The following is a 26,973-nucleotide window of genomic DNA, read 5'->3' on the forward strand; positions in this document are numbered from 1 at the left end:
GGGGGATACAGAAGGCAGAAAAGCTTGCAATCTTTTAAGGTATAAGGGGGATACAGAAGGCAGAAGAGCTTGCATTCTATTAGCTATAAGGGGTAGCTAATAGAATGCAAGCTCAGAAGGTAGAAGAGCTAACAATCTATTAGGGTATAAGGGATGGTACAAAGGTAAAAAAAAACTTAAAAACTCTAAAATCTTTGAGAGTATAAAGAGGATACAGAAGGTAGAAGAGCTTACAATCTATTAGGGTATAAGGGGGATACAGAAGGTAGAAGAGCTTACAATCTATTAGCTATAAGGGGGGATACAGAAGGTAGAAGAGCTTGCAATCTATTAGGTAAAAGGGGGGATGCAGAAGGTAGAAGAGCTTACAATCTATTAGGGTATAAGGGATGATATATAAGGTAGAAGAGCTTTCAATCTATTAGGTATTAGAGGGGGATACAGAGGGTAGAAGAACTTACAATCTATTAGGTATTAGGGGGGATACAGAAGGTTGGAGAGCTTACAATCTATTAGGGTATAAGTATGGTACAAAGGTGAAAGAGCTTGCAATCTATTAGCTATAAGGTGGGATACAGATGGTAGAAGAGCTTACAATCTATTAGGAAATAGGGGGAATACAGAAGGTAGAAGAGCTTGCATTTTATTAGGTATAAGGGGGGGATACAGAAGGCAGAGGAGCTTGCATTCTATTAGGTATAAGGGGGGATACAGAAGGTAGAAGAGCTTGCATTCTATTAGGTATAAGGGGGGATACAGAAGGTAGAAGAGCTTACAATCTATTAGGGAATAGGGGGGATACAGAAGAGCTTGCATTTTATTAGGTATAAGGGGGGATACAGAAGTCAGAAGAGCTTTTTTTTTTTTTAGGTATAAGGGGGGATACAGAAGGCAGAAGAGCTTGCATTCTATTAGGTATAAGGGGGATACAGAAGGTAGAAGAGCTTGCATTTTATTAGGTATAAGGGGGATACAGAAGGTAGAAGAGCTTGCATTTTATTAGGTATAAGGGGGATACAGAAGGTAGAAGAGCTTACAGTCTATTAGGGAATAGGGGGGATACAGAAGCCGGAAGAGCTTGCATTTTTTTAGGTATAAGGGGGATACAGAAGGTAGAAGAGCTTGCATTCTTTTAGGTATAAGGGGGATACAGAAGGTAGAAGAGCTAACAATCTATTAGGGTATAAGGGATGGTACAAAGGTAAAAAAAAACTTAAAAACTCTAAAATCTTTGAGAGTATAAAGAGGATACAGAAGGTAGAAGAGCTTACAATCTATTAGTGTATAAGGGGCATGAAGGAGGTAGAAGAACTTACAATCTATTTAGTATAAGGAAGGGTAAAAGGTAGAAGAGCTTACAATCTATTAGGGTATAAAGAAAGAATACAAACAGACGCGATAAAAGAGGATACAGAAGGTAGAAGAGCTTACAGTCTAATAGATATAAGGGGACATACAAAAAAACACAAGAGCTTACAGTCTTTTATGGGAAAAGGGAGGATACAGAGGGTAGAAGAGCTTACAATCTATTAGAGTATACAATAGTATAGGCCAGTATTCACCAGAAAGGTGAATCTCTCAGTAAGAAAAACCTGATCGGGGGAAGCAGGGGTGTTAACCTTTTCAAACAATATACAAAATAATAAAAATAATATTATAACTCTGTATACAATGTAAATTTGTTTTTATCCTGACCACATTTTGTAATATTTATTGTTTGATAAATAGCTTAAAGCGCTTGTTATAGTTTGTTCTGAACTATCCGAAACAATAATAATACATACAGGTGGATACACAGAAGAACAATTCATTTGAAGAATCATTTAGGTTGACCATAGGGTGATTTTATGTAACTGCACTATAACATCTCAGGTGCTCCAGTGGCGCAATCGGTTAGCGCGCGGTACTTATATGACAGTAACTAGTGAGCAATGCCGAGGTTGTGAGTTCGATCCTCACCTGGAGCAAAGTTTATATTTACTGACTTCAGAAAAATTCATTCTGTCTTGCAAAATCACATGGGCATTGATCCTTCCCCCACTTCTTCTGCTGACCATATATCTCTTAGATTGTAAGCTCTTTGGGCCAGGGTCCTCAACCCTTCCTGTATCTGCCTGTCATTTCCAAGCCCTGTACGACGCTGCAAAATATGTTGGCGCTATATAAATACTATTAATAATAAATGGTGCAAGACCAGGTGAATGAGGAATATTGCTTACATGTCTATTGCTTATTGATTACCACTGAGCAGCTATTGATCAGCTCCTATTAAAATGCCCCCCCCCCCCTGCCTTCAAATCAGAGTTGGAGGAGGAGTGATCAAGCAATAGATGGCAATTACTGATCAATATATCAACCAGGAATACCTTGTTTTTTTAAAAAGATTTGCACTTGATTTTATTTTTAATCAATTCTGTTGGAAATATTATCGATTGCATGGATTGGTTGCCATTTGTGTTGATTGTTCACATACAGCTCTTCCCCTGTCCCCTATGAATGGACAGTGCAAGAAGCAGCAGCAGACTGATGAGCTCTTTTCTTTATCCCTCTTCTCTCTCTGCATGCGCTTTGTTAACGCATGAGCACAACTGATCGGCTTCTTGTGCTGGTTGTATTAGGTCTCTTAGATTGTAAGCTCTTTGGGGCAGGTCACCACCTCCTGTGTCACTGTCTGTATCTGTCTGTCATTTGCATCCCCTATTTATTGTACAGCGCTGCGTAATATGTTGGCGCTATAGAACTACTGTAATAATAATAGAATATGACATGTTCTCTTTAGACGTCGCTTACTCTTTTGCCGCCCCCCCCTCTCTATCTGATCTGCGTCCCAGATGTTAAGCCGTCTCTTTCAATTTCAGCCCCTCGCCCGGCCACTAAGCAGCTGTCAGGGATGACGGCCCGTTTCCTGACGCGGCGGCCATGGTGACAGCCCTCCCATCCTGCGATTTTGTTTTCTGACGCTCTGGAGGAAATTACCAACTTGAAATTGTCATTGGAAACAGACGGCTTAGCGGGAAAACGGACTGGGCTGAAAAATTGAGTGGCGGCGTAAATTCCTTGGCTCGTCTCGCGAAAACTTAAACCGTAGCGGCGGCTGAACCGCGCAGACGGTGAAAAACATATCATGGCTGTGGAGGGTGAATGACGTGCAGGTGTGGCAGCTGCTGGAGGGGGGAATTTTTACATGAATCCAGACAATAGCAATCGGACCTCTATGCAGAATAATCAGAAGAGACAAGCGGCCTGATTTATTAAAGCTTTCCAAGGCTGGAGAGTATACACTTTCATCAATGAAGCTGGGTGATCCAGCAAACCTGGAATGGATATGGTCCAGGATTGAAACATTTGCAAATGACTTTTGAAGAAATCCATTCCAGGTTTGCTGGAATGGATTTCCGGGCCAATAATGTGGTTCTGTATAATGCAGATGTATGAGAAATGCAAGGATGACTTGACTTCCTATATGGTCTATACAGCAGCATTGGAAGCCAACCAAAAGTTTTGCATGCACATGTGCTCATACTGGTAGGACGAGATAGCAGAGTGAGTATAGGGATGACCTCATCGGTCTTCTCTTGTCCATGCAGCCTAGGGGCCGGAGATGGAACCTGAGTATTCCTCATCCTCGATAGTCCTTGTATGGTCCATCATCTGATTGGCTGTGCTACCCTAAATGAACGATGGTATACAGCACAGGGACAGCGGGAAGCCCCCATAATGGTACAGCAGGTCTACATATTTGAGGGTGTGAATAGAAAAAAGTCTGATAGAAATGAATATTAAACATGAACACACAGGCTGAGTGTCCAGCAGTCTATTTAAACACCCCGAATTAGGACAGGTGTGAACTACAGAATCCTGAGATGCCATGGTAGGTAATAACCAGCAGATGGCGAAGGTTTAAATCTGAGATTCTAAAACAGAACATTAATTTTCAGGAAAAGCTTCCCATGTTTCTGCACCTGTTCTTAAAAGGTTCCCTTAAAAGTACCTTTTACCCAAAGTATTTTTGAGGGCAATGTGACATCTCTGAGTCTGGGGAAGCAGGTCTCACGTTATGTTGCACTGCACTTTCTGCATAATTGTACTGTGATTGCAGACCAGCATGGTGATGCTGGGCCAAGGGGGCGAGTTCACGACACCCTGGGCTCATGGCCAGTGAAATGAATGTCACATATCAAACCATAAAAGAACCAGCAGAGGTCTAAAGAGCCAGCTCTGGGTATAAGATGAGTATTGCTGTCCAGCAAGCATTCAATTTTCAAAAATCAGGCTCTTTTAGTGAGATCACAAATTACTTTATTGAAATCTGAAGATTTAAAAATAAGGAAAATTACATTAATACTTTATCGAAATCTGAAGATTTAAAAATAAGGAAAATTACATTAAATGTGAACGTGCATATCCCAAATGCCTGTGGCTACAATTCATGCTCCGTGTCTTCATTTGTAGCCACCCTTTTGTGCTGTACAGATCTGGGACTACAACTGTGACCATGCCAATCCATGACCCGCAGTGCAAGGAACCATGGGACATGTAGTTTTCTTATAGGCAGGGAACTGACATTGCTGTTCTGCTGCCCTCTAGTGTTCAGCCACTGAAAACCACCTGCAGCTTCTTCAAAGGGCCACTCTGGATGGAATTCACAGCAAATTTGACTATATTTTTGTTTTTTATAATAATATAGTTTAATCATTGATCATTACTTTAATATTATTGTTTATACAATGGTATGACTCTTTCAGGATGAATATATTTTTGATTAAACCATAATTATCATAATAAAATTGTTTTACTCGCATTGTCAGTGGTGTATGGAGGGCTGACAACGTGCACACTGACTCTCTGTGTACAATGCCGTAGTCATCCCAGGCAATAGGCCTGCATAAAATCAAGTCCTCCACTGGGGGCGCTCTGGCCGTCTCTCGGTAGTCTCTATAGTCACGCATTTCCGGTTCTCTGTCTGTAGCTGCGATACCATAGAGTTGGTAGATAGGGAGGGAGCGGTTGGTGCGGTGCATGCTGGTGAAGGTGTGTGATTCCTCCAGGCCGCGCACAGCAGTGTAGAGCTGGTGGCCGCTCTGTCAGGCGGAGGAGGAGGCGGGGGTGACCCGGTATAGGGCGACAATGCCGAACTTCTGCGCCGCCCCCAACTGTACCCGCAAGAGTACTCAATCTGACCTGGCCTTCTTCCGCTTTCCCCGGGACCCTGACAGGTGAGGGGGTCATTACCTCATGGCGGGCAGATTGGATTTAGGAAGCCCTAAATGTGGGGTGACAGCCAATAGTGTGCAGAATGTATGGGAAGAGTTAGTGGGCATGGGGGGCGAGAGACGTCAGCTGCCCTGGGCAAGAGAGACTCTAAGTGACCCAATTGAAATGCGGCAGAAAGTGGGTGTCCTGAATGTGAGGTGGCAGGGGTCTTTAGAGTGGGGTGACAGATAGCGGGTGCTTGGAATGTAGGTTAAGTGTAATAGGTGTCTGGAATGTGGGGGTAATGAATGTTGGGTGTCAGGAGGGGGTGGATCTGTAGCTGTTGTATGACCTGCATTGGTCGGTGGCTGGCAGGTAGAATGGGTAGGATCCGGGGTGGGAGATGACCTGGATGCCGGTCAATGGGGCTGTTGCTCATCCTGTGTCCTGGGGTGGTATAGTTGGTGGGTTTCCTGAATGAACGGCATGTGTTGTCCCATATTGACTGTTGGGGTCTCTGGGTCCCGCTCTGGGCACACATGTTTGTCCTCTGTACCCTGTAGAAACATTTCATGTGATTTATCACATTATCCCTGTGATTTCAGATGCCAGAAATGGGTTGAGAATTGCCGTCGGTCTGATTTAGAGGGTAAAACCCCCGATCAGCTCAACAAGCACTATCGACTATGTGCTCAGCACTTCGAGGACTCCATGATCTCCCGCAGTGTAAGTAAATGCGCCCTTGTATTCTACACTGGCCGGTATACAGCTCAGAGCAAAAGTCTTCACATTCTTTACAAAGCAGCCACAGCCCTAATAGCAAAGCCTTCCCCCTGCCAGCAGCTGCATAGGACCCAATGTGGAAGAAGTGGCCCCATTCTGGAGCCCCTGATAAGTCAGACCTTTACTTCACACTCCCTTCTGATTGAAAATTTCTAGCTGTAGGAGGTGTGACTTGAAGGTCCGGCACCATCCTGTCTTCCTTCTTTACGTTGAGGACGGAACACTGGGTGCTGCCATCTTTTTCAGGGTTCTTCTTACCTCACCCGATCTTGTGCAGGTGTGAGATTAGGTGATTCCCCTTCTTGTAACTGTACAAGAAACATGTGCGTATACTTTTATAGAGTAAGTCACTCTTGCTGACAACAAATAAAGTTCATTTGATCAGCTACACCTGGCTGCTCTCTCAATTCCTATAGAAGTTGTAAGGGTGTACCTAATTATTCACACAGTACTTCTGCATTTTGAGTTTGCTAAAAAAAACAATGACACGGTGTAATATGTCTTGTATTGTTCATGTGAGGTCTATGTACCTAAATTTAACACCTGCTAGGAACAAATTGATTTTTTCTTTTTGTTCTGATATGCCAAACCTAAAACAGAAAGCGGGTGTACTTTCTTTTTCTCATGACTGAATGGTAACAATGTGGAGGAGGAAGCAGCGCAGACTCAGTAAGCTGTATTTAGGGTTACATTGTGTGCCTTGTCAGGTAGTAATGGAGGAAGCAAAGCTCGATCAGTGACTGAAGAGAATGCAATAGGAACACATTTATTCCTTTCTAGAGAGTTTGAACATATGGAAGAGGAGGAATCTAGTTTTTAGATTTTGGACGAAGAAAACCTTCGAACATGTGACTAGAAATAAAAGTGAGAGCAAATTCACAATATTATTAGAGGTGGAATATTCTAATGGGTATGCTGGTTCATGTGACCGCTGTCTGAGGGATTTCAAAAGAATATCCTCATTTCCTGTTAACCTCCCTGGCGGTCTAATTATGTCAGTATTTTTAAGCCAAAAGCGGTACTTCGTTTTGCATGGAAATTTATTTTACATTGTAAGTCAATAATTCTTAGGCATAACTCACTGAAATATGTCCAATATTTATTAAACTTAATAAACTTTAAGAAAACACAAAAATCTGTTGAGCCACCACCCCCCCAGCAGTATTGCCGAGTGTTATTCGGGGTGGATTTTCTAGGCAAAAATTGGTATTCCAGAGTCACACCCGGGGTGTGTGGTATTTCAGCTTTTTCATTTGTCCAGTTACTTTGAGCCCCTGAAATGAAGTGATTGTGTAATAAAAGGCTTTAGTTCCTCACATTTTTATGCAATCTTTTTGTTCAACACACTGAATTAAAGCTGAAAGTGTGCAGTTCAACTGCATCTGAGTTGTTTCGATTAAAATTTTTTGTGGTAATGTACAGAACCAAAATTAGAAAAAAGTTGTCTCTGTCCTAATATTTATGGACCTAACTGTATAATATAATGATTACTTTGTATAGTATTCAATACAGTTATTTTGTACTGAATCCAATAGAAAATCATTTTAATTTCCTGCCGTTCTAATGTTTTTAGCTACCCCGAGTGTGGCTCGGATTTACTGCTTTCAGCATGTTTTTTTACCCCAAGCGACACGGGATTATCGCTCAGGGGGTTAATCCAAGAGGACAGGAAATGAAGGCAAATTGGCCCATGAGAACATAACTGTGCTGCCCTTCAACCACATACTAACATACTTGGATCAGTCATATGAAGGAACCACATAGGCATTTGAGGTTTGAGATAAACATGGGGTGGGAACTTCTTATGTGAACGAGGTCTAAAAGTTACTTGTCTTTTATTTAGGTTACATACACACGTTAGACTTTTGTTATTCAAAAGGACCTTTCACGACTGAATGATGCATGACCGAGCTATGTTCTTACAGCACTGTTCTGCTCTATGGGGAGGGAAGGGGGGATAACGAGCGAGCGGCACCCTTCAGCGTTCTCTCCTCTTCACTTGCATTGCAGTCATTCATCGTTGATGGACTCATGACACACACTAAGACTTTTCTAGAGCTGCCCCGACTCTCTGGAATGGTCTTCCTCACCCTATTCAGCTTGCTCCTACTTTCTACTCATTTAAAAGAGCACTCCAAACCTATTTTTACAAACTTGTCTACCCATCTTCTTCTGTCCTTTTAATTCCTCGTTACTTACCCACCATTCCTTATTTCCCCCCCTATTGTGTGTTACTTCCCCCACCTCCTAGATTGTAAGCTCTTCAGGGCAGGGTCCTCTCCTCCTCTTGTGTCCATGTCTGTATCTGTCTGTCATTAGCAACCCCTGTTTAATGTACAGCGCAAGTAATATGTTGGCGCTATATAAATCCTGTTAAATAATAATAATGAATGACGTCTGATGAGCGCTGTACACTCATCTGACATAGCCTTATTTATGAGTAATGGGTTCTCTCGATGGCCCACCTTCTGTGCTGCTCCATTTTACCTTGACTGCACTTTCCCTGGCCACTTGGCCTCTCTGTATAGTGACCCAACTTTTTTGAGCTCCCCGGCCCCTTTTAGACGGGCGCACCACCTGGCACTTTTCAGTGACAGTTACTGAAAAGTGCTGGCTGGTGCACACTGTGTTGGGTGTATTAAGGGTTCAACTACAGTGTTCTGCCCACTTGAATGGCAGCCCCTATATTGTGACCCAACACTTCAGTAACCACCCAAAAACAGCCGGGTGGTTGAAGGCCTTTTTCACTGGGTTTTGGTGGGTGAACTTTGAGACTCAGAAGCACATATAAAGTAACTTTGCAGCTGGGGTTATGTTCCTAATCACAAACCTCTGGCTTTCCTTTATTCCTGGAGACCATCTTCGGCCATCATTACCAACATGTGCAGGGTTCCCGGGATGGTCTGGCAACCAAAGCTGCACATGCCAAGCACAGCTTAATGCCAGATACCCGGATGGACATCGCTTGTCCCTTTCTGCAATAATCACCTGGCCTGATCATGGATTCTTAAAAGTGGAACTTTAGTTTTGCTTTAACTTTCTTTGCTGTGACTATATGTTGATCCAAGGTTTGCTTACTGACTTCTTCAGAGATTTAATTTCATTAAACAGAACGTTGCGAGCTTCTCAGCTTTTCTCCTGTATATTATGAGGCCAGGCTCCCTGTTTTTCGGGGCTATTCAGATTCCGTCTTTGAAGATGTTCCGTTTGAAAGGAATCAATAATTTTGTCCATTTTTCTTTAGGGTCATTGAAAGTCAACATGAGAAGAACCCTCCATCTGCTCTTATTTTAATTTAAGAAAATAATACATCTTTGTTCCAATTAAGAATTTCGGGGATCATCGGCAGACACTTCTCATTACCATCATTGAGGCCAAATGTATCCTCTGTGTAATTGATTGACACGTCGGGGAGGTCAGCAGTGATCTGCAGCAGATGTCTCATGGTATATTGTTTGCAAGATTCCAGATCCATATGTTGGCATGGCATTCATGTAAAAACAAATGCAGCGTTTTAATGATACTGTGGGGTAATTGTTATAGCGGTAAATGGGAATTCCAGAGCTTTCGGGCGATTCTTTCCCAAAACTACAAACTGGCCAAAATACAATTTATTGGTTTAAATCTAGTGAAGAGAAATGGGTAGGTGTTCAAAATAGCTCCCTTGGTTTCCCTAAAATCAGTATTTTAATCCTAGTGAGCCTCTAAAGTGGAACTTAAAAAGTGAAGATTTGCAGTTTTATAGGAAACATCTGAAAAGATTTTCTTTTTGTTCTTGATTTTCCTCCTGAAATAGCAGTTCGCTCTCCGACATGTGACTAGGCCCTGCCCTTCAGCTTTATGTTTGCAATGTGAGATTTAAGGCTACGTACACCGGTGCAATAATTGTCGCTGGAAAGGATCTTTTTTGATCCCTTCCTATGACAAAAGACTTAAAGATGCATGAACGAGTGTTGTACTGAAGAGGGGAGAACGATAGACAGCCACCCCCGCTGCGCTCTCTCTCCTTCACTTTTATTTTGACATTTTGTCATTTTTTGACATTTTTGACATTTTGTCATCTGTGGATCCACCAGGACGGTCCCTGAAATGACGGACAATGAGTGCTGTACACACGCCAGATTCTCGTCTGATATCAGCCCTGAGACGATTATCGGACCAAGTTTGGAGTGAGATCCAACACGGTCACTTACTGTTATCCTTGCTGGAGGCAAAGCGTTATCTCAGGACCTGTAATGCTTACGTCTTGTTTTCTTAATCCATGTTGTGGATCTGTTACACTGACATCAGGATCAAAACCAAGATGACTGAATCCACGTGCAATAAGGAATGTCAAGTCTGTAATGCTGTGTTTCTCAACCTTTAAGGGAAACCCCTTGAAATAACTTTAAGGTCTTTAGGAACCTCCTGCTATAATTACGATAACCACAGATCACTGTATATTGGTATGGTGGTCAGTGGGAAGAATGTCACCCTTACAGATGGTTGGCATCTGCTAAACCTGAGAGGTACAACTTGTTCAAGGAACCCCCAGCAACCTCTGGAGGAACCCTGGTTGAGAAACTCTGCTGTAATGGGTAAAATATTAACTGCAGGTGACTAATCCGAATTCTTTGTCCTCTGCTTTTTTTCTCTCTCAGCACAGTTTATACTGGACAGGTTCTCTTTAAGACAACCATACACAATTTGCAACTTAGTTTGAAATACTTGAATCCAGAAAGCGTTATTTGCTTATTTTTTATCTTTTTTATAAAGCTGCATATCACATGTGATCAGTCGAGGACACAATGTGCTGATATTACTTTGTTTCTCTCCAGAGCCCATACAGGACGGTGCTGCGGGAAAATGCCATCCCAACGATATTTGACCTGACGAGTCATCTGGGGAATCCAGGAAGATGCAGGAAGAGGATAAAAGAACTGGTGGGTATTTTATTTCTTTTTAATTGTCCATTACAAGTTTAATTTTAGAATTGCACACCTGTACAGCTCAATGTGCCAGAATCAGTATGAACGGAAAGATAGAATGACTGCAGCTAGTAGCCAGGTCCAGTGAAGTAGATAAGGGAGCCAGTTTGCAGTCACGAGTGTAATTTTGGTTGGGATTTGTTTTTTTTTTTCATTTCACCTCTTTATAGAGGTGAAATGAAAAGATTCTTAAGATTTGGTCGACATATCTTCTGTGTTCATAAAGTGTATTCTAGAATATCAAAGGCCATTAAATTTATTCCCTTGGAATTTCAAGCTAAAATTGTTCAGACTTAACTTAAAGTGCATTTATCCTATTCTAACCCACCCTCCCCCTCCACAGATGCATATATACCTGCATACTACAGTGTCTTTTCTCTGTTTACATATTGGTCTGGGTGAATGCTCATCTGTAAAGGTATAGAATGGATTAAGTCAATGTGGCTTCAGGAAAATAGGACAAAAATAACCTTTGTTTTAAAGAGCACTAGTATTTTTAAGGAGTACAACATAGGGAAATGGGTGTATTGAAAATACTCTCTAAATTTTTTAATTTGGCCTTTTTGTTCCTTTTTTAGAGTGAAGAAGAAATAAGGTCGTTGAAAGAAAGAAAACGTAAGTTCTTAAACTAGAAAGTGATGATTGAGTTATTATTACAGTTGTTTTGACTCCAAGACGCAATATATATGGGTTTAACAAGATATAACAAAGCGTCATTACACCAATTGTTCATCTGTGAATAGCTTTCTAGTGAAAGTTTGTATTTATTTTTCTCCTTCGTAATGCAGTAAGACCATTGTGTGTCTCATTGCTGTTCTCCATCTACCACTGTGTACAATTTTATAACCTGTAATTTCTTCAGAACTTCTGCTATATATGTCTGCTAAATCCTTAACTGTGTGCCCGAGGGATTTGACGATAGGTAAGGAGTAGAAACGCCAAATATTGTTTTTCTTTCTATGCGTTTTTATTAACATTTTTAGGGAGGAAAAATATGAATATTGCATCTTTTAAATCACATACAAATTTTATACAAACCAAATAGGATTAACCCCCCAACCGCTAAGCCCGTAATTTCTCGCACTAAATATTTTTGCTCTTTTGGATAACCCCGTATTTTTTCGCCTACACTAAAATCCCCACTTACCTGGTCCCGCTGTGCTAATCCAGCGTCGGTTCTGTGTTCCTATTCATTATATCTACTAGAACCCTATTCGGACATATTTCTGTAAGTTACAGGTCTACAATTTAAAAAAAAAAATTTCATGAAAACCTGTGACGCTTTTGGAACAGAAATCTAGAAATCAGTGTAACGCTCAGGTGGTTAATAACATGATATCTCTTATAAAATTATATACTGTGCTAGCGAGTACAAACATATCAACAAACTAGATGAACATAAATGAAGAAAACAGAAATACAGTGGTACCTTGGTATAAGTCCTTCCGTTCCAGATCCTTGGACTTATACCAAACAAATTTTTCCCATAGGAAATAAAAGGAAAATAATTAATCCGTTCCCATGAAAAAAAAGCCCTATTGTTATTGGCATAATATACATTGATGGGGCTGTATAAAATAATTTAAGCACTGCTTAATACTAAAATACATAAATACAAAAGCAATTTGATGAAATAAATGAAAATTTAACTTCACTTTACCTTGCTGAGAAGAGTCGAGTGCCTACTAGGATGGTGCTGAGAAGGGAGGAGGAGGAGATGTTATATAATTCACAGATAGTAATAGTGCGGGTTGTTCACTGAATGGTAGCAACTGGCGTACTGATACTCGGGGGCAGTCGTAGCTTTGTCTCGAGAGAGGTAAATAAGGGTAGCGCGTGGTGTTAGAACTCATTTTGACCCATACAAGTTCTAGCACAAAGGTTGTATACCAAGCAAAGGTTGTATACCAAGCAAAATTTTTCATGTCCAAACAGGACTTATACCAAGTTGGACTTGACCGTTATGTGAATCTAAAGCTTAGGGAAAGTAGGGCAAAAAAGATAATAAAAGGCTTAGGGAAAATAAATCATGTGAAGAAAGTAGGTTAACTAAATCAAATTATAAGACATACTTTATGGAAACAGGCTGGCATATATTTTTTAATCCATGGTGACCACTTGTTTTTGATTGCTGTAACTTGTCATCTTGCAAATCAGTAAGCTTTTCCATAAACATAGTTTAGGGGGAATCTCTGTATCACCTCAGAGCTCGATAATGAATTAGATTTCCAAGCTCTAGCGATTGTTGTGAAATAATGAGAAAGAGACAAAATTGTAGCATTGTGCATTTTGGAGGCTTTTGGCATAAGAGAGCAACTGCCGGGTTCATCGTAAAGGATACAATAAAAAAACAGTTTATAACGGTATAAAATTGACTCCACAAATTTCCGTGGAGAAACTGTGACCTAGCGATGCCCAAATATTGTTTTTATTCATTTTTGTGTGTTTAATTGTGACCTGTAAAAGTTTTTGATGCATTTAGTTTTCCTTTTAAAGCATCCAAGAATTTTCAGTGACTCGGTATATTGTGTGTTATTATATTTATGTGTCTTCTGTTATCAAGGGAAGTTAGGTTACCGTATTTTTAATATAATGTATTTTGTATATATAATGTATTTTGTAATATAATGTATTTTAATATAAGACGCACCCAATTTTAAAGGAGGAAAATCTAGAAAAAAAGATTCTGAACCAAATACTGTGCCATTCAAATTCCCCTTCTGATCACTCTGTGCCATTCAAATTCCCCTTCTGATCACTCTTCAAATTCCCCTTCTGATCACTCTGTGCCATTCAAATTCCCCTTCTGATCACTCTGTGCCATTGAAATTCCCCTTCTGATCACTCTGTGCCATTGAAATTCCCCTTCTGATCACTCTGTGCCGTTCACTTACCTTTTTTTCCACTGTACGGCCGGGTAACTCCGTTAGGGCAGGGATCAGCAGCGTGCTTCCTGGTTCAGAATCGCGGGGGCGCGTGTGCCGGCTTCTTTCGCTCTGCACTGCAGCCAGGAGGAGACACACACAGGATCGGGTATCGGGTGAGTATCTTATTTTAATTATTTTATAAAACGGTATTTGTCATATAAGATGCACCAACTTTTCCCCCCCAGTTTTGGGGAAGAAAAAGTGCGTCTTATACGGTACTTTTTTTTTGGTATCCGCCTGGGGTTTAGCTTGAAGCAATACATCTGGTATTACCTTTTCACCATTCTATAAAAATGTTTGCATTTCATTACACTTGAATGATCAGCAGCAGGGTGAACATAGGCAATACCCTGTCTGACCTCTTTAGGATTTAAATTGATAGAAAAGTAATAAAGCTCAGTGTCATTTCAGACTACATACAGAAAACTGATTTTCAACCCATGATTTTCACCTTTCCCAGTTCGCTCGCAGGGTACCACAGTCTTCTTACTTCTCTTCCGTTAGAAGATCTTCAGCCATTTTAATTGGCTGGCCAGGGATGATCTTAGTTCCCCATGGGTGGCAGAAGCTGGGATTGCCAATATATTTGTAACCAAAGCTGACCACGTCCAGCGTTTGCCAAAAACCCGGAGGGATTATTACAGAAGGGACATTGCCTGTCTTTTTGCAATAATGACCTCCCTGATCATGGATTTTAAAAAGTAGAACTTCACTTCTGCTAGAAAAAGATTTTGGTTTGTTTGGATGTTCTCGTTCACATACACATGTATGTAAAATCTGAAACGGTTACATTTTAAAAGTTCTTGGGAAGAAGGTGGTGGAAGTCTAAATTCAGCCCATGCTGTTTGTTTTTCCACTGCACCCGAGCAGATCTGACATCTCTGTATCGTGCCACATTGCGTTATTCCTACCCAATAAAATTAATATTAAGACACACGTGGTAGTGTGTTACCATGCATGGGGTGAGCTGCCACACATGTGCATTGGATTAAAGCGTTGGGGAGACAGTTGACAATAGCACTGCTACCCACTAATATGCATTACATGAGCTCACCTGTGTTGCTGTACTATTCATGGCTTTATAAATGTGAATAAAATACTATTGGTATAAGCAAGCCGTTCTGATTATTTTACTCTTTGTAATTATAATTATGTAAGCAAATGTGCAAAAAATAAAATAAAAAAATGCATTAAAATGAGGTGCGTTTTTTGATGCGCTCGCACCGTATTTCCTGTTTATACAGGAACAGAAATGGTGTTTGGATTGAATCGCAGTTTTGACGTGGCTTCAAAGTCATTGCTTGATATTGAGCATCTCATAGCTCTCCTACGCCTACATCCCGAACTGTACAATCCACAGTATGCAGCATACGCCGACCCACACGAGAGATTTAGGTTGTGGCATCAGATATCATCCGAAATGTGCGTCAACTGGGATGACTTGAACCCTTTACAAAGATCTATAAAAGGTGGGTTTTATATTTTTGTTCATGATGTGTATTCATGTATACTGTGAATATTTTGTACTTTGGATGTGTTTTCTTTTGATGGTTTAGGAAGAAAACCCCAATTAAAAACCCATGAGGCAAATTCTTAAAGCTGATGAACTAAACTTGTTAGTGGATGGTGAGCTTCTGCCATAATCAGCATGGCATACTTGCCCGTGTATAGCCGCCTTGCAGGACCTGTCAATGCTGCATCCTTGGAAGGCGCCATGTTTGCTACTGGCTCCGTGATAGAGCTTAATCAAAAAGTCACCAGGAGCCGGGGATTTCTTTTTTTGACACAGTTTCCCCATTAATTGCTTCTGTAAACCATTTGCATTCATTTAGAAACAGTCGCTTTTAGAATTTGCCTTTCAATTTTGGGTTTATTTGGGTTTTAAATAACAGGTGCTCTTAATTGATTCATAGCACTGTGTCTATTTTCACAACAGAACATAGAACCTGGGTTTTTGTCGGGTAGATTAACCCCCCTGGCAGTTATCCTCGGGGGTGAAAGTTCAATACTAAAGCGGTAACCCTGCGCCACACCTGGGGTGGAATTAAGGGCTTACCTGGTCCTCACGAGCCCGTGGCGTCCTCCGGCGATGCAGGCCCGGCATCTGTGTCCACTTGGTGATGCTCGGCATCAGTGTCCCCTGGCCTCGTGTATCCAACATTTATACGCCAGGATGCAGATGCCGGGCGCCAATGCATGTCTGTGGGGGTGGGCGTTGTGCGTTGGGAGGCAGGAAAGTTAAAATAACAAGTATTTTTAAATGTCAAAAAGACTAAAACAATCATACTGCTAGGGAGGTTAAAAAAGAAGGAAAGAAATGTTTTTTTTTTTTTTTTGTGTGGTCATAAAAATGTTGTTATTTATATCGAATAAATCACATGGTACAGATTACTCTGTAGTAATATGAAGTGTATATACAAACTATAAATTATAGTGCTCATTACAGTGAGAGAATAATATACCAATTATTGTCACAATATATTTCCAGTAGTGTGGTGTCCGTTCATGTACATAAATTCTAAACGGAATACCAAGCTGAAATAGACATCAGCCTCCTAATTTAGGCTGCAGTAATAATTGTATGGAATGCTAGGGAGGTCTCGTAGCCTAATGCATTTCGCCTCTTCCTCAGGGGTATTAAAAAGACCATACAGGTAATATCCTAATTGAGATTAGCCAGATAATAAACCAGAGAATAAACTAAATTTGTTGTATCATCCAAGCTGGATGAAGAAAGTAGTATATGAGAAAAGGCAACCTGCCAACCCCAATGATATGAGAAAAATAAAGTTGTTTTTTTTTTGGCAGATATGGTAACGTATTAAATTAATAATAATCTTGACCGATGCAGAGAAAGGAGTCTTGAGAGTTAGGAGATTTTGGGAGTATGAGTGGTTGACTTAAGAGAGAGGTGTTCAGCATTGATCCAAAATGGTCCTGGTCAGTAAAATGTTTTTAATAGGCAAAACATCTTGGGATATGAAATGTGGCAAGGTCAATGTTAGGACTGGCTAGCTGGAGGCTAAACTCAAACATCGCAATCTTTTCAATGTCAAAAGATACGTAGTTAAGTTTTAAGCATCTGAGGTTGCTTGATCCTCTTAATTTACCTGCGATTTCAAACAAGCAGCTCCATCTACTGTCTGCGAGTGGTAAATGTGAAATATTCATATGCAGTATTTTTGTATTCAGAGATATAAATATTTAAGCACTTAGGTTTAGTTTGGAGGAGCAGTGAGGTTGTGGTGCAATTACAGCTCCTCCTCACTTATTACTGCCCCCATGATTGAGGCATTACATATCTTATCTCATTCAAGGTTGCATACAGAAAAAAAATTTGAAGAGTTGTGAGCGGGTCAGTATTGACCAGCTGCCGCTTGCAGTAAAATGTTATACTGCTGGTTCGTTAAAATCCTGTACAATGTTTGGGGTCTCTTAGGGGCTGTAAAGCTGCCAACGGCTATGAGCTGCCCAGGAATGCCCAGCCTATACCCACCACTTGGCCGAAGCACCATAATTTTCATCTAGCTTTCAGCAGTTTTTTTATTTTCTTTTTTCATGTAGAAAAAATGGAATTGTTTCTGTGAGAGGGAAATAAAAAAACTATTATTTTTTTTATTTACAGTAAAGGTGGTGCAAAGCCAATGGAAGTCACTTTTGGAAAACTTCAAACGTGAGCTTCATTCTCAAATGACTGGAGAAAGTGGCTTACCGTGTACAGGCACACCCAGATTCGTTCACTTTAAGGATTTGTTATTTCTTAAACCCTTTTTGGTGCCATGGTAAGTGTCTGAGGCATTGGAAATAGTCAAACTGAACACATTTACTATCAGATGTTACAATCTTCTTGGCTATTATGGAATACACTTGCATGTAGTCATGAAACTGAAAGAAGATTATTTTTCAGTTCTAAGGCCTTGCGTATCAGGATATCATTAAAAAATCATCTGTTCCCTTGCAGGTAAATACAACTTCTGCTGAACAACAGCATGTGACCTTACACAATGCCATTATTAATTAAAAAAGTCAAAATGCATAAGTGGTGTGTGAAAAATAAAGTACACCCTTACCAGTTTCATAGGAATAGGAAGGTAAGTGGCAGCCAAATGTACATGGTTAGTTGATCATCAGCAAGTGTGACCACCTCCAAAAAAGCTTTTGCAGTTTTCTGGGCTGCTGCATTCAGTTGTGTGTTAACACAATGTGAAGGATGAAAGACATCAGCCGTGATCTATGAGGAAACAATTGCTGTTGCCCTTAAATCTGGGAAGAGTTTTAAAGGCCATTTTCAAACAATCTGAAGCTCATTATTTCACAGTGAGAAAGATTATAAACAAGTGGAAAACATTTACAAGAGTTTTGCTACTCTTCCTAAAAGGGGGCGTCCCAGCAAATTCACTCCAAGGTTAGATCATGCAATGCCCTGAGAAATTGCAAAAAAAAAATCAAAAACTACATTTCAGACTCTAGAGGCAATGGGTTGCCAGGAGAAAGCCTCTTCTTGCTAAATAAAAGAACGTGGTAGCACAACTTAGGTTTGCATCTGAACAAACTACATGACTTCTGAAACAATGTCCTTTGGACAGAGGAGTCGGAAATATCTGGCCATAATGCACAGCTCCAGATTTGGTAAAAAACCAAACCGTGCATATTGGCACAAACACCTCATACAACATGGTGGAGGAGGGCTGATGACTTGGGCTTGTTTTGCAATCACAGGACCTGGGCACCTTGTAGTCATTGAGTCAACCTTGAAGACCTCTGTATACCAAAGTATACCTGTAAAAGTTCACAGAACTTGGGCCATAGAGCAGGATAACGATTATAAGGAAACCAGCAAGTCTACAACAAAATGTTTGAAAGAGAAGAAATAGTTTTGTAAGGGGCCCAGTCAAAATCTTCCAATCTTCAACCCCATCGAAATGTGGGGTTGGATCTTAAGAGATCTGTGCATAAACAGCTGCCCCCAAACCCCTATGAACCTGAAGCAATGTTGTACAAAATTCCCCCACAACAATGTGAGAGACTGATGGTCACCTAGAAATAATGACTTCAAGTTATGCCTGCTAAAGAAGGTTCTTCAAGCTTTAGGATCATGGGGTGTACTTAGTTTTTCACACTTACGGTCTCCATTTGGTTTCATTTTTGGCAATGACATTGTTCAATCTATTGTGTGTTTTTATTTTATTTTTTTATTTTTTTTTACACCTGATGTTAAATTTGAGAACATTTTGGAACCTGCCAAGGAACAGAATTTTTTTCATATCCTCATACATTAAAACTTTGTCCGATAATTGCCTCAGGGCTGATATCAGATGAGAATCTGGCGCGTGTACATTGTTCGTCCTTCATGGATCCATCCTGGCGGATCCACGAACAATAAACAATCAAATTGGAAGTGATGGGAAAGAGCGCAGCAGGGTGCTGCTCCATTGTTCTCCCCCTCCCCTACATAGAGCAGAATGGTGCTGTATGTACAACACTTGTTCATGCATCTTTCAGTCTTTTGTTGTTGGAAAGGATCTTGAAAGATCATTTCCGACGACAATTATTGAACGTGTGTACACAGCCTTAGGATTGAAGGAGGTTGTTTTATTTTTATTTATTTTTTTGTTTGTATGCTGAAGCTCTAAAATATTTTATATTCCAGTACAGGAATCAGAAGCGACCTTCCAACATCTTCTAAAATCCACAAGGAAGATGTGACAACAGAAGATGACCTTAAAATAGTTTACATAAAGGATGAACCGGACATTATGTCTTTTAATGCCGACATTGCAGCCAAAGCCGTAGATCCTGCCCAGGAAGATGAAAAAACAAAAATCGATGATGAACCCACTGGAAACTTGTTGATGAAATCGACAAATCAAAGCCAGGAATTTGAAGACTCTCATGTGGCCTTTGCCAAAAGTCTTGTCCCTTATTTGGCTCAAGTGCCCTACAGCCACCAAGCAAACCTCAGGAGGACTCTGACAAATGTTGTCTTTTGTTATGTTGAGAATATTAGCAAGCCAAGAACTTCTTCAGTATATGTCATCCTCATTGAGGCTGAGCTCCTGTACACAACATGTAGACTACACTTAGGTCTCCGATGCATCTAAAAAAATTTAAATTCACCTTGTATAACAGATTTGTTTTTTTCCTGTGTCGTGTAAACTTTACTTTCTGTTAAAACAGACCTAACTTCAAGTATCCAACTTGGACTTATGTGTATCAAAAGCCCAAGTTTGAGTCATGCAGCTATGTTGTTGCCTTCAAAAATCAAGTTTCTTGCTTTATTTCGGCATATCTTCCTTCTGGCCCTGCTCCCATTGCCATGGCAGTGACCTGGAGGCTGCTAGTGCTTCTGGGAGAATGTGTCATTAGTGGGTGGACCAATGGGTGTTGTTTTCAGTTGTCTGTCATTTGATGGAAGTGGTCTGGAGCCCTACATCATTGTTGGGGATGGCTTTGTGCCGTTCCAGTGCTCGTCGGTCATCAGTACTGCCAGCTGATGCAGTGTCTGCTTAGTTTAGGCGGAGGACTGCAGGAGAGCAGAACAGCAGATTTTGGCACAGCCCATCAACACTGTGACATTCTAGTTCTTAAGCTTTTTTTATTTTATTGCTTTACTTTATGCCTTTCCTTTTGTGTTCTGCTAGTTATGAGCAGGGACCTTAGCCCCGGTACAGCATTTATTATCGCTGTTTAGGCAGCTGCCTCCTCCTTGTACTTGCTGTTGTTTTTTTAGAAACAACAAATCTTCAAGTTTCAGATCTGCACCTGCAGAGTTTTTGTAGCTTTAAAATCACTATACGTTAGAGAAGTAAAGCTTTGGAAGACAGATCCGAATGATTCTGTTCATGATAAAATGTATGGCTGCAGCTTGCAACCCAAACTGATCCATGATGTTCAGTGTTAAATTGGTACTCTCATAGAGTATTAAAAATAAAGTACACACCTAATGGTAGGTGTGACATGGGGACATCTCAAACCTTTATTACAAGGTAAAGCTATTTTTGGCTCCCTTAGAGACCCCTGAAACTCTTTGCACTTTGTATGCTGATAAGAATTTTAGCATTCGGGCACAAGCCCTGCTGAACAATTGTTGTCTTAAACCTTTTATAGAATTTGTTCCAATCTAACTACCCTGCATTACCCAGAAACAAATTACCTGCCACATTGGTCATTAAGAAATCAACACACTGTGCTGAGGTATGTGGGATTCGGCCATATTTACCAGGCCTATGCCCAAGAAAGAGTAGTATCTGTGTTGTATATAGCAAATGCCTCATTTTTATGTTCTCTTAATTTAAGAAGTGCACTTTGAATAAATTGTTTTATTGTTTTACAGTTGATTATTTGATACGTATATGTTTTAATTCGGCAAAAAACGTATTTCTCAACATCTCAAATCTTTCATCTTTTAAAGATTGTAAGGCCATAAGTAGGATATATGATGACCAACACTCTAGTAGTTGTATTTCGCCAAATCTTTAAACCACTAGGGGGACGGGTTCATGAACATCCACCAATTTTACCTTAAACTTTCCTAATTGTTACATTTTGTCAAGAATATTGAGCTTGGTAGAACATTTTAGTTTCCTCCCGAGTTTCATTTTGAAATGAATGCAATAGATAAAATACCCTAGAATGTGCATTGCATGCAGTATAGTTAATATTTTTTTGGTTAATAAAGTTACCAGGGCTGCTCACTCTTTTCCAACATGGCTTTTGGGTCCCTTCTCAGTATAACAGTTTGGGAATTTTTCTATGATTGTCTCCCCATGCATGTTCAATGTCTAAAGGGATTCACCCATAGTTGGCCTGATTTTTTTGAAGCTTTCCAAGACCGGAGAAGATACACTTATCAAGGAAACTGGGTGATCCAGCAAACCTGCAATGATATCTGGTCCATGATTCAAAACATTTGCTAGCAAATGACTTTAAAGAAATTCATTCCAAGTTTGCTGGATCACTCGGCTTCATTGCTGAAAGTGTATCCTTTTCAGCCTTGGAGAGCTTTAATAAATCAGCACAATGTGCCCATGGCCACGCATCATAAATTAATTAGGAAGGCTGTTAATAATTGTCCCCATACAGCACAGTAATATTTGGTCTAGAAGGTCACTGCCATTTATGTGTTGGATACCGCAGCCATAAAAATTACTTCAACTAGTCACTTACATCGCCCTTTATTTTTACTAAACACTGCTGCACCTCTTTACTAAGCAGCAACATTTTCGGGTATCTTCAACTATACACTGTAAAGCCAACATACATTTAAATTATCGCACCCAGCCTGTACCATTCAACCTAAAGCACATGGTTTCTTCTTCTTTACCCTATGCTCACTCATTCAAAGGACATGCACGCTTTGCAGTTGATTTAAAGTTGTTGGGTTGTTTATGAATATTAAAGAACTGAATTTTGTGCTGGCCAAAGACTTTTACATGGACCTTCCTTGCTAAATGCATTTTTTAATTGGGAATATTGTCCAGCAAGGCAAATTAAGTGATTTGATAGAAATTGGGGTGACTTGAAGACTACTTGTGTCATGTAAAATCTGTATGTGGTTTCTAGTGCCTTTATGTTATAAAAGTTGTGTTGCTGCTGTTTAAAACACCACTTAGGTAAGAAACCCTATATCGTCTACCAATCTGAGTGCAACATTACTGTAGATCTAGCTTTAAAGATAGAGGTGAGCTTTTAGCAAAATTAAAGTGGAACTTAACTCAGAAACTGAAGATTTGATATGTGATAGAAACATAACAAATGGTAAAAGTGCCTAAGCAATACTCTGGGGAAAAAAGGTAACTTGTGTCCAAATTCCCTAGTGCACTTTTTGATGTCCTAGGAATTTGAAATTTGATTGGGTCACTAATGTGCTGTTTACTGATCCCCTTAGGGAAGTTCTGACATGAGGAAGCACTGGGCTTACCAAGATGGCTTCCTCCACAGTGCAAAACAAGGCACTGTAAGCCAGTCATGGAGAAAAGTCAGGTTTACTGAGACCTCAGGCAATACTGGTAATTAGTACTTTGCCCTCTTGCTGCCTTTCAGGCACAATTTCCACAGTTCAGTTCCTCTTTCAATCCCTGACCCCTTCCTCATCCTGCAGGAAAAGCTGCTTTTGGAGCACAGCTGGTTACATGATCTCAAGTAAAGAAGCTTAGAGGCTGATATTAACTCGGAGCTGGTTAGTGAGCAGCCATAGCCTCCCTGCTCTCATATCTTATAGAGTGACTTGCTTCAAGCATTGGACCAACTATGATGGTGTTCTGAAGCTGCTTTTTCTGCATGATGATGGGGATAATATAGCTTTTAAGTAAACTGTAATTATAGAAATATGGAGGTTGACCGGCTGATTTATTGAATGGTAGAGCAGCGTTCTCTCTAGCCAGCCTTGATGGACTTATGCAAAAAAATCCTAAAATAAAGTATTTCACTTTTCAGATGCAGTACTTTTATTTATATAAGCCTCCAAAGCCTAGCAAAAACTTTGAAATACTTCGATACTTCCTGTCAGAGGTGTGCACATAGAAAGTAGACCCTTCTACAGAAAAAAATGTATAAATGTAACTTATCTAATATTAGATAAGATTTTTGTGTTTCTTTTATTTAACTTTTAAACATTGTTTTTCTCTTTTTTTTTTTTTTTCTAGTGGATGCTGTTGTACCCGATAAAGAGAACCATCAAACAAACAACAATACAGATGTACAAATTGTGGAAATAAACCAAACCGATGCCAACATGGGATTGACAGCCGAGGAAAAGGAACACAAAGATTACATCAGATCGTTGTTCGAGATTGTGCTTCTTATGGGCAAGCAGAACATATCATTGGAGGGTCGAAATTGCAAAGTGCCTGGAGGGGTTTTTACTCCCGACAACTTCCAAACTCTTCTCGAGTACCGTATGAATTCTGGAGATGATGTACTTAGAAGGCGATTCGAAATGCTTGCTGTCAACCAGGAATATTGTCCTAGACTTCAACAGGAGCAGATCTTAGAAATATGCGAAAGCTGCATAAGAGAAGAATTTCTCCGGGAAGTATGGAACTCCCAGTGCTTTTCCATAATGTGCGAAGATGCAATTGATATAGCAGGAGAAGAACACGTTCCTGTTTTCATAAGGCATATTGACAGCACGTGCAACCTGCGAGAAGAATTTGTGGGGTTCCTTCCTTGTGTCGCGGATGCTGAAGTCTTGGCCATCAACTTCCTTTTAACGCTTACGGAGAAATGGGGCATAAATATGGAATTTTGTCGTGGACTGTCTTGTGTTGCTTCTCGTAAATATTATGCTAAAATGAAAGTTGTGATTTCTCGTTTTCTCCAGAAGTACCCAAAAGCCACTTATACCCTCAGTTCTTCCTGTGCCTTGAATATGTGGCTATCAAAATCCACACCGGTCTCTGGAGTTTCCGTAGTGCTGGGCATCCTGGAAGATTTAAGTTTGTTTTTTAAAAGCTCTCCTCTACTTCAGGAAGAGCTGGAAAGTACAATTACTTCTCTTTTTCAGGACAATATAGAGAAGGGTTCTGAATTTATAGAAGTCTTAAAAACAGACTGGGTGAGCAGACATGATGCTTTTGAGATTGTAGTGACGCTTCTTCATTCACTCATTGTCTGCTTGGACAAAGTAGCTTGTGACAATAGTTGTCGATGGGATGCCAAGACCAGCAGCCATGCATTTCTCCTATCAAGTGCCTTGACCGATTTTGATTTTGTGGTTACTGTTGTGATTTTGAAAAATACTCTCTCTTTCACTCGAGCTTTCGGCAAGAATTTGCAGGGATCGACGTCTGATGTTTTCTCCGCTGCCAACAGCTTAACTGCCGTGTTGCATGCTTTAAACGAAGTCATGGACAATATTGAGGTTTACCATGAGTTCTGGTTTGAGGAGGCCACCATGCTTGCTGGCAAACTAGATATCCCGGTAAAACTCCCAGGCCAGTTCCTTAGATTGCACCACACCAAGTTGCAGAATGACCTGACTTCTGAAAACTTTTACAGAGACACCCTTAGCATACCCACCATCCAACACATCATTCAGGGGCTGAAGGACGTCTTTTCAGAACAACACATAAAGGCTCTAAAATGTCTATCGTTAGTTCCTGCTGTGATGGGCCAGCTGAAATTCAGCACCAGTGAAGAACACCACACCAATAAGTACAAAAGTGACCTTCCCAACCCAGAAAGCCTTTCCACGGAACTTCACTGTTGGCAGGTCAAATGGAAACACCGCGGAAAAGACGTTGACCTTCCTAGCAACATCTTTGAGTCCCTTCAGCTGCCTGATATAAAGTTCTTTCCAAATGTCCAAGCCCTTCTCAAAGTCTTAAGTGTTCTGCCCATTATCAAATTAGAAAAAAAGTACGAGGTAAGCAGGAAACGTTTGAGGTTCTACATCGAAAGAACTCCAATAGAACAACGTTCAAGTCACCTGGCATTTCTAAATGTAAATTATGACACAAAACATGACTTGGACGTAATGGTGGACACGTATATGAAGGCAGTGGAAAGTAAAGACAAACTTGACTCTGTCCCACAGCACACAGATATTCCAGAGGAAGTTTGATGTTGATTGAATTTTTTGTTTTTGTACATTTTATTTTTTTACTTTGAAATTCTGGTTTTAAAGTAAACTTTTGAGGTTCGGTGGCACCTAATGTTGGTAATTTGGCTTTATTTAAAGTTGCCAGGGCCGTCTTCTTGATTCTGTTTTCATTTTTTTTTGTTGAAACATGGTAGTAGGACAGGAGGATCCAGATAATGAACACTGGTGAAATCAGGTCATCCTTGTAGTTTAGACTTTAAAATGCAGGCTAGCTGTGACAGCTTCCAAAAGAACATGTCACGTGATGATTAGGTGTAAAGTGAAGGTACCTAAGCATAACGCTCCCTACAAATATGTACTTGGAGGTCCATTCTCCCCTAAGGTCCAAACTGTGTCACAGGGAGTGGCAAATATGTCATCCACACAGGTAAGAAAATGACTCTGGAGCTTGCCCATGGTGGACTAGAGTTGGTGAGAGTTTAGATTAGTTTAAGGATGCAGAAGGAGGCAGTGTCTCTTTAATTTAAGACTGGCAGAACAAAGTTTGTATCAACTTACAGATATCCCATCAAAGGAACTTGACAGAATTCTTCCCAGAATGCTTTCTTAAGCTGGATGGGAAGAAGCTATAGGCGGACGGTGGCCCTGTATTCTAACCCAACATTTCGGTAACCACCCAAAATCAGCCCGGTGGAAAAATGCTAGGTGGTGCGCCCAGCTAAAAGGGGCGAATACTCTTGTCAGATTTGCCAAAGCTTTCATCCAGTGCTTTCCTCCATATAAAAAGGCAATTTGGCTTCCAGCTGTTAAGTTTGTTGTGCTTCTCTGAAACCAGAACTGCTTTGTGGAGTCACAGTAACAACCTTTCAACATTATATGAAAGTCTTGACCATGGCAGGTAAGAACCATGTGGACTGTTTTCAGTCCTAGCAAAGTCCTTGAAGGACTCTACACCCAGAGCAATCAATGTTTTTTTTTCTTTCCCAAAATTCTGAATATATTTGTTACTTCTTTTTCTCCTCAGATCCTGCCCTTACTTTCCAGTGTACTTTGTTCTTTCCATAGCACTTAAAACCAGACGAAGTTGTTACAAGTTTTCCTACTTCACCGTCCTTTTCTTTTTCCTCCTTCTGGTTTTCAACTGTTTCGGGGGATCTTTAACTATAGCTCTAGTTTTGTTTAAACTGATAAAGTTTATACTTGCAATTTTATTAAAAAAATGTTATTAAAAAAAAAGCTTCTACCATTTGTCTCTAATGAACAAGTTAAAGCTGAAATGCTCATCAATGCATCATTAAAGCAAAACTAAACACACAATATTCACCTGTCCCTGTTCTGTCGTGGGACGCTGTCATCCTTATCCCTTCCCTTCCTGAGAAAGATCTTTGGCAATCATGATTGGCTGTGCCTGGGTTGACATAACTTGTGTGTCGAAGCTCATTTATTCCCAGTTCGGGGAAGGGAAACTAAGAATGATGGATATTCCTGGCAACAAATTATGCAATTTTCTGCATGTTGTGGTAATGTGCACACCAGAATGCAAAGAACCAAATGTGCAATA

General features: G+C 40.4%; 1 protein-coding gene and 1 non-coding gene across 2 annotated transcripts; both read left to right on the forward strand.

The window, feature by feature from the left end:
• Nucleotides 1-1,874: 1,874 nt before the first annotated feature.
• Nucleotides 1,875-1,967, forward strand: TRNAI-UAU (transfer RNA isoleucine (anticodon UAU)). The gene is given in 2 exon segments: nt 1,875-1,912; nt 1,932-1,967. It is a non-coding gene; the product is annotated as a tRNA-Ile (tRNA).
• Nucleotides 1,968-4,999: 3,032 nt separating this feature from the next.
• Nucleotides 5,000-26,648, forward strand: THAP12 (THAP domain containing 12). The gene is made up of 5 exons (XM_072401830.1): nt 5,000-5,216; nt 5,799-5,919; nt 10,794-10,898; nt 11,522-11,558; nt 23,515-26,648. Exons 1-5 carry the CDS (start codon nt 5,128-5,130, stop codon nt 25,431-25,433), a joined length of 2,271 nt encoding a protein of 756 aa, XP_072257931.1. The 5' UTR covers nt 5,000-5,127; the 3' UTR covers nt 25,434-26,648.
• Nucleotides 26,649-26,973: the final 325 nt, after the last annotated feature.

Source organism: Pyxicephalus adspersus, chromosome 1 (assembly GCF_032062135.1).
Source record: "Pyxicephalus adspersus chromosome 1, UCB_Pads_2.0, whole genome shotgun sequence".
Lineage (NCBI taxonomy): Eukaryota > Metazoa > Chordata > Amphibia > Anura > Pyxicephalidae > Pyxicephalus > Pyxicephalus adspersus.

Excerpts from the sequence above, each read along its gene's own strand:
- THAP12 (XM_072401830.1), top strand. The coding sequence starts at position 5,128 with ATGCCGAACTTCTGCGCCGCCCCCAACTGTACCCGCAAGAGTACTCAA. Across the intron at positions 10,899-11,521 it reads GGAAGAGGATAAAAGAACTG|AGTGAAGAAGAAATAAGGTC; the intron begins GTGGGTATTTTA and ends TTCCTTTTTTAG. Across the intron at positions 11,559-23,514 it reads GTCGTTGAAAGAAAGAAAAC|TGGATGCTGTTGTACCCGAT; the intron begins GTAAGTTCTTAA and ends TTTTTTTTCTAG.